The following is a 14,795-nucleotide window of genomic DNA, read 5'->3' as shown; positions in this document are numbered from 1 at the left end:
TTTGCAAGTTTTAATACCAGAAACAATTAAATACTCTTTTTCCTAAGAACTCACACCTTTTAAAACTATATCTCAACCCTCTAATTTGAGGATTTAGGAGAGCAACCACTAGATAAAAATAAAGTTTCTAAAAATACAGTTTATCCCTTGCCTAAGAACCATGTCTGAACCTAGTTATCTCAGGATCAAAGCCAGAAGGGAGCTGTCCAACTTGAATAAGAATCCTCTCCATAATATACCAAATAAGTGGCCAAGAAGTCTTTGTGGGAAAGACTTTCTGTGAGAGAAACTCATTACCTCCCTTGGCGTCTCATCTACTTTTAGATGACTTTAAATGTTAAGAAGTCTTCACTTACATAAAGCTTAAGTCTTCATCTTCCATTGCTCCCTAGTTCTGCCTTCTGGGACTAAATGGAATCGAGTCATTTGAGGATGAGAAGAGGTCTTGAAAATATTTCAGATGGGCTTTGAGTAAGATACTCCCAAGGCTATTTAGGAGGATACTTGCTCCAGATAACCTGGAAAGTCTGATGGACATGCCCATGTGATAAAAAATAGGTGTGTCAGATCTAGAACTCCAGCAGAATTGGGGAGCATGAGAGTCAGAGGATTGGGTGCAGGACAAGGCTCTTAATGAATCTGTGACAGAAGCTTGGCCACCCTGATGCTTGTCAATGGGAGGCTTCTCAGAGTTTGTAGTTACAGGGCAGGAACCTTGGTGTGGAGCAGGATGGGAAGGGTTCATAGATTTAGAACTAGAAAGAAGCTCAAAGACCATCTAGTCACAGAATTTCAGAGGGGGAAGGTACCTCAGTAGCTATTTAGCGCAAACCTCCTGCCCTCCCATCCCTTTGTTTTGCAAATGAAGAAACTGAAGCCCTGAGAGGGTGACTTGCTGAACGTCACATAAGAAGGGAGTAGCAGAACCCAAGTCCTCTGATAGTGCTGAATTCTTCCTCTCAGCTCTGACCCTTGGGGTCTCCTTTCTTGACTCTCTAGTCCAAATTTATTTTATCTTCCTTAGCTCCCTCTTTGGTCTATAAGGGAACAAAGTTCTTTTCTTTTGGGGCATCAGATGTACTTCTAATTTTTTTTCTTTTAACTTAATATCTACTTCACTTCCCTCAAAATTCAGTATGTATCCCATTGGGCCCTACTCCAATAATCTTGGTTTAACTTTATCCCTTTATTGTATATTATATTTTTAGTAGCTGTTCTCTCAACCAAACTGGAAGAATTCGTCCTGGATTCTCTTTATCTTTGTCTCTGCCCTTATTCTCTGAATCTAAGAAGCATGAAAAGTAACAAAAAGGCAAATTTAGGCTTAATTTAAGGAAAAATTTGCCAATAATTAGTGCTATCTAAAAGTAGGCAGTAAGTTTCCCTTCACCAGAAGTCTTCAGAAAAAAGCTGGATAAGAACCCTGGTGGGTGTGTCATACAGACAATAAGGATTCAATCTGTGTTGTTTTTCAGCATCTCATGTTCAGGTGTGGGTTGTGCTCTATAGTCCCTGGGTTCTCTTCCAATTTTTCCAAAGTATCCAGAATCTCAGAGCTAGAAGGGATGTTAGAAATCATTTGTCTCTCCCAGATGAGGAACCTGAAACCCAGAAAAGGAAAGTGAGTTGCTCAAGGTAACACAAGTGTCAAAGCTATGACCTGAATCCCCTGTGCTACACTTATTACCTTTCAGTTTCCTCAACTCTACCACTCTGGACCAACTCATCCTGGCTACTCTCTGTCAACTCCAACCACACAAAAGTCAGTTGTAATAATTTACAAAGTCAAGAAGAGCCCATTTGCCCATGCGCCTCTTCTACCCCTCCCCCCCATTCCCTCTTTTCACTGTTTCCCCTCTTCTGGCTTTCTTGTGTCTTTCTACTGATGGAGTATGTGTGTGTGTGTGTGTTTGTCTTTGCCCCCCTAGAGCTCCTCTTCTTTCACCTTTCTAGGCAGAAGAGTTGGCCTAGCTTGGTGCAGGGAGATGGCAAAACCTTGCCCAGGAGTTCATAAGATGGGTCTTCCATTCTCATTGGTTTCCCTCCAAACATTTAAAAATACTTAAGGGAACAAAGATCTGATTAGTTAGAAATTAATGAAAGGTAAGAGATGCTGTCTGACATTTTTGCTCAAGGTTCTAGAATTAAGCCATATGCCATATATGACTCTAATCTAATCCTGGCTCATAACAGCAGCACATTCGTGTTGTTGGACTCCAGGGAGAACAGGTGAAAGAATGACTAGACCCACACAATTTTGCTGTGATGTAAATTGTTGATTCCCAGTGTCCTTAAACCTAAAAACTTTAAAATCTCCCGCTTTAGGGATAACATCAGCTATGATTATATTTGCCAGCTTGTTCTCTGCATTATCCTTTCCCCTATCTTAAATTTTTTTTAACTAAAAAATTTTTTCTTTTTCCTTTTCGGAGGGCATTTGGAGTTAAGTGACTCACCCAAGGTCACACAGCTAGCTTTTGTGTTAAGTGTATGAGGCCAAACTTGAACTCAGGTCCTCCAGACTCTAGGGCCGGTGCTCTATTCACTGCACCACTTACCTGCCCCATCTCCTATCTTAAATGAGCCTACACTTTTCAACCGCTCTCCGCCCATCTCTGAACTGGTTACTATGGTGACCTGATTAGGCCAAAAGTGTTAACAGTTCCTATCTGTTGGACACCAATTATAAAAAGTTAAAATAGACTCTGGTGTAATGCCCTGGTAATCTCACCAGAGATGTGTCAATCTCTGCTCTCTCTGAGGCTGCTGTTATCTCCTCCCTGGGCTATTCCTGTCTCTGCTCAGCTATCTCTCTCCCAGCTTTCTGGCATCCTAGGGCTCACCAAAGATGGGTTTAAGCTTACTACTTAGTCTAGGACTGAAGTCATTAAATCATGTGAAGTATTACTCAGAGTACAAGAAAATGGAGTGGTGGGTCGGGGAAGCTGAGGGGCCAGTCTGGCATTTTAGCATCCTGGCTCATGTGACTCTCAGTCTCGAAGTTGTTTGTTAAACCAGCCTCTTATTTTAAACAGATGGGATTGGAAACTTGGCTCTGGGAAGAAATTTAAACATAACTTTTCTGTCGTGCTTTGTTTTTGTAAATTAGTTTGATGAAGCCTGTTTGACAGAATAGTCTATCTTAAATTAATTGTTTTTCGGCTTTGCTTCCGTAGGATCTCCACCCTAAATTTACCTGTGCCAACTAACAACTAATCTAAATCCAGATCCCATTTCCCGATAGTGTCTTTCTCTCCCAAGATTTAAGTCCACAATATAGGAGATTGTGGCAGGAAGCATGGGTTGGGTGGACGAGCCCCTTCCTTCCTGCCTCCACCCTCGGTTCTCAGAATATTTGTGTGCCAAGATCCAAACTCCTAAGTAGCATATCCTTTCCTTCCCTGGTCCCCAGGATATAGTGTTTGTGTCTTGGTACAAAGTTTCTGGGTCTCCAAAACATGGACTGTATGGTATTTACATACTGTATAGCATTTACAAATACTATATAATATTCAACAAACCAGTGGTTTTTATCCTTGTTTTGACCCCACACTGATTAAAATTTGATTTACATTTTTTATAGAACTCAAATCTCCCCTAATTTAGTCATTTAAAATTGTGTGAAAGTTTCATTGGTCCCAAATAGTGAGCACCACAGCCTAATTTTTATTACATCTGGGATTTCTCCCATTTCTCACCCAGTTTTCCACTGGACCTCTCCACTCTCACCCCCATAGAAGAGTACCTAGTGTTGGCCCCTGACTTAGCTCCCACTGAACCAATTTCCACAACTTCTGAGCACTGGGGGTTCATTCCCAGGCCTTGATGAGGGGAACATCATCACAGAGGTCAGAATATAGGACACTTAGAAAAGTGTCTTCTCATAAGACCTCTAAAAATAGTCAGATTTACACCGTAGTGATTGTGAGAAGTTCATAACCCTGGCTTCAGCCAAGGAGAAAGGGCACTCACTTCAACCAAATGTGACTGTCAGTAGAGAAGCTGATCCCACTTGTAGCCCTGTTAATTACTGTAGGCCCAAGCACAAATGAATGCATTTCTACTTCTATGCCTTTTGATCCATTTGTGGAGATACATGTCTTAAAACAGGGCTAGCAAGACTAAGTTTTATAGAACTGTGTCATTTAAACAGAGCCCCAAGGACACATGGGGTGTGCAACAAAAATTAATTTGAAATTGTATTTGAATTAATACGTTAAACTCTTAAGAAGAGGTACCGCCACACAAACAAGTTGTGTTCCAAAAATTTATTTATCAGTCAGTTCTTTGGACCATACATAGAAAGTGTCTTAAACAGTCTTCATTCAAATTCCCAGCCAAGCCTATAAAAACCCTATACAACCTTTAATGATGGGGCTCAGCTGTGGTAGCCATGGGTCCCTAACCATTTATAACATTGTTTCTATGAGGAAATTCCTCCGTCCACACAAGAAAAGAACCTGGTAGTATCATTAATATGGCACCTGCCAGGGACCATCAGTTGTCCTGAAGCCTGGCATAGTGGATGGAGGGCTGGGTCTACCTACTAAAGGCTAAAATGAGATCATATACAGAATACTTTGCAGGGTAAAAGGGCTACATAAATTTATGTTTGTTAATGTAGTCGTTTCAGGTGAGTGGATGGAGTGCTAGACCTGCAGTCAGGAAGAATTCAAGTTCAAATTGAGCCTCAGACATTTATTAGCTATGTAACCCTGGGCAAGTCAGTTAATCTAAGTGCCTCCGTTTCCCTAGCTGTAAAATAGGGATAATAATAGTGCCTGCCTCTCAGGGTTGCTATGAGGATCAAATGAGATTTTTTTTAGAGTACTTAGCACAGTGCCTGGCACATAGGAAGTGCTTAATAATTCTTCCTTTCTTCCTCCCTCCTTTCCTTTGCCTTTTTCTTTCTTCCTCCCTCCCTACATTCCTTCTTTTCTTCCTTCTATCCTTTTCTGTCTTCCTTCTGTCCTTCCTTCCTTCCTTCTTTCTATGTTTTTTACCTTCTGAGGTTCTTGCAGGAGCCAAACTTAGGCCCTATAACTCATACTCTATGCTTAAGACTTCTTGAAAACTCTCTTGTCTTAGGTTTTGTGGCACTACCCTCTCTTCCTCAGGCTCCCTTGCTGGCTCGTCACCCACATCATTATTTCCCACCTACTCCCTACAACTATGGGTATTATCTAAGGTTCTATCCTAGGCCCTCCTCTCCTGTCCTTTCCTCTTCCCTCTCCCCTTCTCCTCTCCCCTCCCCCCTTTCCTCTCCCTCCCTCTCCCCTCCCCTCCCTTTCCCTCTTTTCTGTTCTCCTTCCCTCCCTCTCTCTCCTCTCCTCCCCTATCCCTCAACTGCCCTGTATTTAATGACTTTGTATATATTTGTATTTATTAACTCTATGGTTACCTGCATATATTTTATATATGCTTGTGATCTCTCCCATTAAGATCCTTTCGAGTAGGGATTGTTCCTTTCTTTTACTTGTATCCCCAGCTCCTAGCATTTATATGGCAATACTGGTAATAGGTGCTTAATAAATACTTGTTAATTGTTTGACTTTAAGAAGCTAGGGAGTGCCTGAACTTTTAGACTCTTAGAATTAGATCTCAGATATGAACCTTAAAATTCTAACCTCCTCATCTTACAGAGGAGGAGACTGGTCTGGGGATATGGGTCTGGTTGTAAAATTGAATATTTTCTACAGTGCAGTCTGTATGTTTTTGATTAACTATTATCTGAACATCTGGGTCTGGCTTGTTCACCATGCTAATGAGGCCAAGGTTTCAAGGTTCCTAGAAAATTAGCTTTGTTCTTTGCTAGGGTTATAGGGACTATTTCATCTTAAATCATCCACTCTGCAAATGACTTGAGGTTTTAAGCTGTCTTCCAAGAGATAGGTAACCATTTTCTCTAATTGTGCCTTATTGGTCATTATGGAAACCAGGTAAAAGAAATCCATCTGTGCAAATCTCTCACAACTACTGGAAATAGAATTCCAGTCTGCATGTCCTGCTCATTGGGGGTCTGGTATGTCATCTTGGTGTGCAAACAATAACTCATTCATTCATTATCTCAGGATAAAACATCTTAAGAGCTGGTGCTGCTGTAGCAGCAAGCACCCCAAGCATCCTCATGGTGTCTGCCAACACAGGTTCTTGGATCTGCTTTGATAAAGGAAAGCAACTCAAAATGGGTTAACAAGCTTACTTTAATCAGTCAGATATGTATCGTTTACCTAGTTCAGGGTAAAAGGGTCAGCACTCTGAACTTCAGATATACAGACAGAATTGTCAAGACAGAAACAGATCAAGTAGACAGATTTTCAAACTATCCAACCATTACATCCATACCAAACAACATCTGGGTTTCAAAGCCAGGGGGCTCTGGACAAGGGCTTTCCATAGTTTCATCTGATCAAATCACAGAACACTTCTCAAAGTAAGCCCCAAAACAAAGCTACACATCAGGGCTTATGTAGCCTTCTCTTGGCTCAGAGAATGTAACAACCTTATTGACTCACTGGCCAATGAAGTTTATCTACTGAAAAACAAGCCTCCCACCCCAGGCTCCAGGTGCACTTTAGCCTAGGGGCAGGAAAGATCTTAAAAATTTACATTTCTGTTACAGCTGCCTGGTGCAGAAACAGGTCTCAGATGGTAGTGGTACTTGCTATTAACTTGGGAGATTGCTTGTTCTAGTCTACTGAATTTAAAACTAAGAATTAAACTCTCAAGTTAAAGTCCTGGCATAGCATAGCGTGACCCCTTTCTTTAACTCTTTAAGATTTTCTCAATTCTAAATTGGGAGCAGTTGCTATGAAAATGAATTTAGTCCGTGTGTGACAATCCTTCATAAGATCCAGGTGAACTACGGGAGATCTTATGGAAAAGAGGGGGAAATGTGGGCCTGGGAGTCAGGCCTCAGGGTTCTAGTTTGGGCTCTTCTGTAAAATTATGGAATTATTAGACTAGATGATCTTGAAGGCTTCTTCCCACTCAAATATTCTGTGATTCAAACTCAAATCAGGCATAAAACAAATGGATTGTAGTGCTGGGGGGCAGGTGGAGGGCGTGGAGAACATGGTCACATTAAATAGATATAAAGTATTAAGTAAATGTAAGGTAACTGGGGTAGGGAGAGGTACTATAATCTGATACTGGCATTTATTTGGCCTTGTGATTTAGGGAACATTAGAGATGGGGAGAGATTAAAAGAGGAGGGATGGGGGGAGGGGATATTGGTGTGTGTTGTTAGGGCAAATGCAAATTGAGATTTTACAAAGCTGATGTTTTCAAGATAATTTGGGGTGAATAGAGCACCGGCCCCAGAGTCAGGAGGACCTGAGTTCAAACCCAGCCTCAGATACTTGACACACTTACTAGCCATGTGAGCTTGGGCAAGTCACTTAACCCCAATTGCCTTGCCTTCACCTCTCCAAAATAATAATAATAATAATAATAATAATTTGAAAGGGTAAGGATGGGATTTCACAGGCAAGTTCTGAGGCATAATTAGAGAAGACAGTGTATCAAGAGCCTTGGACACTGAAAGGATAATTTTCTGCCTTCCTAAAACTGTATAAACTCAAATGATCAAAAGGACAAGTTTTTCCTTTTGTTCTGATTACCGATCACAGCACAGCATGGATGACAAATCTCTCACTCATGCCTCCAGTGCTTTTTGCCTTTTTTTCTCTTTGGTGTTACTTCCTTCTCTCATGGCTGCCAGTTCACATCCTACCACTTTGTCATTTGGCTCAGAACCTGTGCCTAATGAGTCTTTCAGAAAACCAAGACATTGATAGTGCTGAGAACATTTGACTCACGGTCTGTCCTTTGGCAAAACCTATATATATATATTTTTTAATAATTTTTAAAAGCTCTACATTTAAAAACTTTTTAATCCAAATTTCTTCCTATGTAAGATCTCCCAGATTATTCAGGAAGGACTCAGCTGTTCCAGTCTAGGTGTGCTCACTTTTTTTTTTTTTTTTTTCTTTTTGGAGGGCAGTTGGGGTTAAGTGATTTGCCCAAGGTCACTCAGCTAGTTTTTTGTGTTGAGTGTCTGAGGCTGGATTTTAACTCAGGTCCTCCTGACTCCAGGGCCAGTGCTCTACTCACTGCGCCACCTAGCTGCCCCAAAGTGTGCTCACTTTTGAAGATTCTGAAAGAGTTTAAGACATTGCCTCCTCCTTTTCAGGCTGGATTCATACTTTCTCCTTGTCAAAGGCTGAAGTAAGTCTTTGGGAAGAAAATTCAGTTATTCTATCAAGCTTATGCTTAAATCACTCTGGTTTTAAAAAAAAGTGTTCCTCAGGACTCCAGACTGACACATTTCCCCCTGTATTTCTTTCTTTCTTTTTTCTAAAGGCTATGACTTCTGCCAGGTACTACAGTGGTTTGCTGAGCGGGTTGACAGAATCATCCTCCTCTTTGATGCTCACAAACTTGATATCTCTGATGAATTCTCAGAAGCCATCAAAGCCTTCCGGGGCCAAGATGATAAGATCCGTGTTGTGTTGAACAAAGCTGACCAAGTGGACACTCAGCAGCTTATGAGAGTCTATGGTGCACTCATGTGGTCTCTGGGAAAAGTGATCAACACTCCAGAAGTGCTTCGAGTCTACATCGGCTCCTTCTGGGCTCAGCCCCTTCAGAATACTGACAACCGGAGACTCTTTGAGGTGGAAGCCCAGGATCTCTTCAGAGACATCCAGAGCCTTCCTCAAAAGGCAGCTGTGCGCAAGCTCAATGATCTCATCAAAAGAGCAAGGCTGGCCAAGGTAACCCAAAAGATAGCCTTTGAAATTAGTCTTTTCTCCCCTGAATTGTTTCCTTTCTCCCTTATCCATAACGGGAGTGCTCTCTTCCACAAGGAAGATGAGAAATCGGGACATGGAGATATTCAACAAAATCCTAATGAACACTTGAGATCAGGAAGATCCTGTAGTTGTAGTAAAGTATGCCCCTTTGGGTAGTTGCTGGGGCTGTGCTACCAAGGAAAGAGTACTGAGATGGTCACCATTTAATCACAATCAAATCATGCTGACCCATAGAGTGAAGATTTAGGGGGAGATAATCAAATAGGCTGTGACTCTTGTTGGAAATTATTACATCTTATAGGCTCAAGACTATTCCAAGCATTCTGGACATAGTTCAAGGCTTTCCCACTGAGACCACCTAAGAAAAATAAATTCATTAAAGATATTCTGTAGAGAGAAAGGAAAATGACCCTTCCAAGAGAAACAAATATGGAAAAAGTACTTTTGGTAGAATTTTAGAGTTGGAAGGGTCCTCAAAGGTATCGACTAACCCCTTCATTTGGCAGATGCATCTCAGACAGATTACATGACTTGCCCTAATCAAGCATTTTTCTCTCTACCTCATAAAACTTTAAAACTGAAAGAGATCTTAAAAATCATCTAATCTAGTCATTTCAAATACAAGGGAACTGATAGGTTAAGTACCATGCCTAAGATCACACATCTTAGTTCACTGATGGTGCTGTGGCTTTCTAGCCAGATCTTCTGACTTCTGATCCACTGTTCTTTTCAGTATTCCTGTCCTTTTGGATACCAAGTGATAGGAACAATAGAGCTAACCTTTGAGTCCTCTAAAGCCAGATCATCAGTGTTTTTGTTAGGAAGAGAATGCTATTGCCCATCATTCATTGTGTTCTGGAAACAGTGAGTCACTTTCCCCTCCTTTACCCACTTCATAGCAGGATCTTCTGGCTGACCTCAGATGCCCAGCCAGTCAACATTCTGTATCTGGACATCACTTTCCTTTGGATACCATGCCCCTTCCCCTCAGCCCCCAAGGAATACCACCACCTTTTACAAACTCCAAGATTTCCATTTCTAATGTAGACTGACTTTGTATTAATGCCATCAGGTTTTCATAATCTCACCTTTCCTTTGCCAATAAAAATAACTCTCTTGGTTCCTCTGCCCCATCTATGCATTTATTAACTTCTGCCTAAAAAATATACATTCCACCCACATCTTTCAGCTAATGTACAACTGTCGAGTAATTGGGTGAGTCCCCTCCTTGTTACCCTTTCTTCTTTAACAAATCCTTCTCATTCCAGAGCAAGCTGCTTTCTTTCCAAATCTATGAGTGCTCTTGGAAAAAATTTGTCTTCCCTTGTAGTGAATTCTTTCTGTTATCTGAGTTCTCTGAAGGTGTTGGTTTCACTTCCCTTACCTAACTGATCCAACTAGGTGGAAGCCTGCCAGCCTGTAGGCACCATAACAAGCCTGCATATACAGACAGGTAAACTATGTCACATCCTTTGAAGGTTTCAAAAACTTTCAAACTTTTTTTTTTTTTGGTCTTTTTGGAAGGGGAAGGCAGTTGTAGGGTTAAGTGACTTGCCCAAGGTCACACAGCTAGTAAGGGTTAAGTGTCTGAGGGTAAATTTGAATTTGGGTCCTCCTGACTCTAGGGCTGGTGCTCTACTTACTGTACCACCTAGCTGCCCAACTTTCAAACTTATTATTTAACATTCATACTAGGAGCCAGCTTAATATGGTGAAGAGAGCCCTGCAAAAAGATTGGAAGACCCAGGATCTAGTACTAATTCTGTCACTAATTAGTAATATAACATAATAACATATTATAATGTAATATAATGTAATTTAACATAATAATAATATAATAACAATAAATAATGGGTGATAATAGCTAGCATTTATATAGCCCTTTAAGGCTTGCAAAGCACTGTAAAAATATTTTCTCATTTATCCTCACAACAACTCTGGGAGGCAAAAGCAATTGTTATCTCCATTTTACAGCTGAGGAAATGCTGTTACTTATCTAGGGTCACACAGCTAGTAGGTGTCTGAGGTCAGACTTAAAATCCGTTCTTCCTGACTCAGGACCAGCACTGGACCTGTAAAGTCACTTTTCCTCTGTTTTCTGAAACTGTTTGTTTGTTCATTAAATGAATATAATAATAACTACCTATCCAACAGGAAGCTATAAAGTATCATATAAACATCAGGGTCTGGTAGCCATAGGATGGTAGGATTTAGAGCTGATGAAGTTACTTTGTAATTTTGCTTTGTTTTTAATTTAATTTAATTTTTAATTTCTGGAATAAAACAAACATTTCCATAACATAGTACAATAAAAAAGATGATTGTACATGAAACTGGAAGTCTGCTATGCACAACTTGGTATTCTTTTCAAATGTACAACAAAATTATCATATAAATTTTTTTTCTCTTTTATTCCCCCACCCTGTGCCCTAGCAATGACTGCCATTAGACCCAAATAAGTATATATATGGAAAATTATTCTATATATACTTCTATTTATCAGTTCTTTCTCTGGATTCAAATAGCATCTTTCTTCATTGTCCTTCATAGTTAATTTGGGTATTTATAATAAACAAAATAACTTACTTGCTGAAAGTTGTTCTTAAAACAATATTTCTGTTACTGTGTGCAGTGTTAGTGTTCTCTTGTTCTGCTTCTTTTACTCTTGATTATTTTGTGTGAATCTATCCATGTTTTTCTAAGATCATCAAGCTCATCATTATATAGCACAGCAATATTCCATCACAATTATGTAACACAACTTGTTCAGTCATTCTCCAATTGATGAACATCTCCACAATTTCTAGATCTTTGCCATCACAAAGAGAACTGCCATAAACATTTTAGAACATAAAGGTTCTTTTTCTTCTTTTCTAACCATCTTTGGAATAGACCAAGTAGTGATGTTACTGAGTCAAAGGATATAGATAGTTTAATAACGTTGCATAATTCCAAATTGCTTTCCAAAATGGTTGGACCCGTTCACAATACCACCAGTAATGAATTAGTGTCCCAATTTTTCCACATCGTCTCCAACATTTGTCATTTTCACCTTCTATCACTTTAGCCAATTTGATAGGTGTAAAATGATATCTTAAGTTTGTTTTAATCTGCATTTCTCTAATCAATAATGACTTAAGAACTTTTTTTTTTGCTTTTATTGGAGGGGGGAAGGCAGGGCAATTGGGGTTAAGTGACTTGCCCAGGGTTACATGGCAAGTAAATATTAAGTGTCTGAGGCCGCATTTGAACTTGGGTCCTCCTGACTCCAGGGCCAGTGCTCTATTCACTGCACCACCTAGCCACCCCTTAAGAACATTTTTATATGACTATAAATTGTTTTGATTTCTTCATCGTAACACTGCCTATTTATATCCTTTGATCATTTATCAGTTGGGGAATGACCCACATTCTTATAGTTTACAGGATTCTTTGTATATTTTAGATATGAGACCTTTATCTGATAAACTGTCTATAAAAATTTTTCCCCCAATTTTCTGCTTTCCTTCTAATCTTTGCTATATTTTTTTATTTGTAAAAACCCTTTTTAATTCAACGTAATTGAAATTATCCATTTTACACCCAATTTTGCTATCTCTTATTTATTCATAAATTATTCACCTATCCATAAGTCTGATAAGTAATGTGTTCCATGATCTTCTAATTTTCCTGTAAAATCTCTCTATATCTTGGTCATGTATCCATTTTGACCATAACTTGGTAAATAGTGTGAGATATTGGCCCGTGCCCTGTTCCTGCCATCCTGCTTTCTAGTTTTCCCAGCAGTTTTTACCAAATAATGAATTCTTATCTCAAGAGCCAGGGATTTGAGTTGTACTGTTACTCAATCTTACAAATAGGGAACAAAACAAATAGAGATAAAAATCAATTCAATTCAATAGACAAATAATCAGCACCTGCCCACTTCCTATCAAAAACACTTTTTCTGGGTGTCAGGGAGGCAAAGACTGCCTTTATGAATGAAACTGCCTTTAAGGAGTTTACCTTCTCCTGGAGGGATGCATATGGCATGTACACAAATGAGTGTTGTACACAGAAAATTGAGAAGCAAAGTCACTAAAACATTCATTAGATTCTAGTGCTAGAGGTGGAGGGGGCAGTAGAGGTTATCTATCCATCATTTTTACAGATGAAGAAGCTGAGGCCCAGAAAGGGTAATTAACTTGCCCAAGGTCATATAGGTAATAAGGGGTAGAAACAAGATTTGAACCCAGGTTCCCTTCACTCAAAATCCATTCGTCTTTCATTTTTACCATGCTGTTCCCCAAGGTCTAAATGACTATTATTTTTTGTTGTTGCTTTTTGGAGGGAGGAGAGCAGGGCAATTGGGGTTAAGTGACTTGCCCAAGATCACAAGGCTAGTAAGTGTTAAATGTCTGAGTCTGGATTTGAACTCAGGTCCTCCTGACTCCAGGACTGGTGCACTATTCACTGTGTAATGGAGACCCGAGAATTAACAGGACAGCTAGGCCAATTATAATTTTATAGGAGTGTTTATTAACCAGCCGGGACTGCCTCTCAGACCTAAAGACAGCCCTGAGCTTTCTGTTAGACATAATTTTATAGACAATTTGATTGCTAGAAACAGAATATCAGCATTGGGTCTATTGAAGTAAAACATTCTCAGTATTCTTATTGAGGCAAAGCATTCTCAGTATTATTTTTATTGAAACAAAGCATTATCAGTATTATTCCTATTGAAGCAAAGCATTCTCAGTATTATTTTTATTGAAACAAAGCATTATCAGTATTATTCCTATTGAAGCAAAGCATTCTCAGTATTATTTCTACTGAAGCAAAGCGAAGCCATAGTCCCTTAGCAAAGCCTTGGATACAAACGTAGACAGACCTGAATCTGTGGGAATCTGTGGCATGTTTTAGCAACACAGGTGAAACATTTCTTTACTATTGGAGCCTATTAGGTGGTTTCCAAGGAACCCAGTAGGGGTCCCCTCTAGCAGGTTTAAGGGGGCTCTAGTGTATAATTTCTGGTGGGCACTTCAACTGCAGCACCTAATTGCCCCATGACTAAAATTTTCACACCTTTTCTGGGACATTAAGCTCTCTGTCCGAGCTGATGCAGAGAGCTTGCTGGGAAAACCTAGCAAGAGGCCAATCTCTGCTACAAACTTGTGTATTCTAGCACCATAAATGCAGAAGACCCTTATGTTGCTAGAGGGAGGAGTAGCCTTCCTGGAAAAGACCCAGACATTTATAGGAGGAAAGTGTCTATTTCTTTTCCTTAAGGACAGAGTCTAGAATGTTCTGTTATGTGACGTAAAAACATCTACGCCACAAATAAAGAGTGAAGATTAATACCAGAATGACTAGGGAGATGATGGAATAGTTAGAGGGGAAGGAGAGGAGTGGGTAGTAATGAGGGTCACAAAAAGGTTCTTTTCTTTGTAGAGAAGTATATAAGAAGCAAGGGTCTGAACTGCATTATACAACCTTTCGAACATGACCAATGATAGATCACAGATTAGAATTGGAAAGGATCTTCAGCATCATCTAGTCCAACCCTCTTATTTTACAAATGAGGAAACTGAGGCTGGAGAGGTTGGGGGATTTGCTCAAGTTCATACAAGCATTGAGTGTCAGAGCTGGATTTTTTTTTTTTTTTTGCTTTTTTGGAGAGGGGGAAGGTGGGGCATTTGGGGTTAAGTGACTTGCCAAAGGTCACATGGCTAATCAGAGCTGGAATTTTTTATTCAGATCCTTGGACGGCAAATCTGGTGCATGTTCTATCACACCACACTGGCTCCCCTGGCCCATATATTACCTGTTAATATGATACTCTAGCTGGGGAAGCTTTCCTTTGCTTAAATATATAAACCACCTGAATTTATCCTCCTTAGATTATTTATGTTTCATAGAAACTTAACTCTATTTTTTTTTGGTAGCTAAGTCTTTATGCCCCTCCTGACTCAATTCCTCTGTTTCACGTGTGCACTTTGA

General features: G+C 39.9%; 1 protein-coding gene across 1 annotated transcript in view; it reads left to right on the top strand.

Annotated features, from left to right (window-relative positions):
- Positions 1 to 14,795, top strand: part of EHD4 (EH domain containing 4) — a 104,703-nt gene that overhangs the window by 69,151 nt on the left and 20,757 nt on the right. Inside the window, exon 4 of the mRNA XM_069105818.1 lies at positions 8,365 to 8,777. Coding sequence (XP_068961919.1) covers positions 8,365 to 8,777 — 413 coding nt within the window. The remainder of the gene's footprint in view (positions 1 to 8,364; positions 8,778 to 14,795) is intronic.

Source organism: Petaurus breviceps, unplaced genomic scaffold (genome assembly GCF_028583685.1).
Source record: "Petaurus breviceps papuanus isolate PSGF00001 unplaced genomic scaffold, PetGlider_PUasm1.0 77, whole genome shotgun sequence".
NCBI lineage: Eukaryota > Metazoa > Chordata > Mammalia > Diprotodontia > Petauridae > Petaurus > Petaurus breviceps.
The sequence above is the reverse complement of the archived record's forward strand: the minus strand, read 5'-3'. Positions and strand labels throughout refer to the sequence as shown.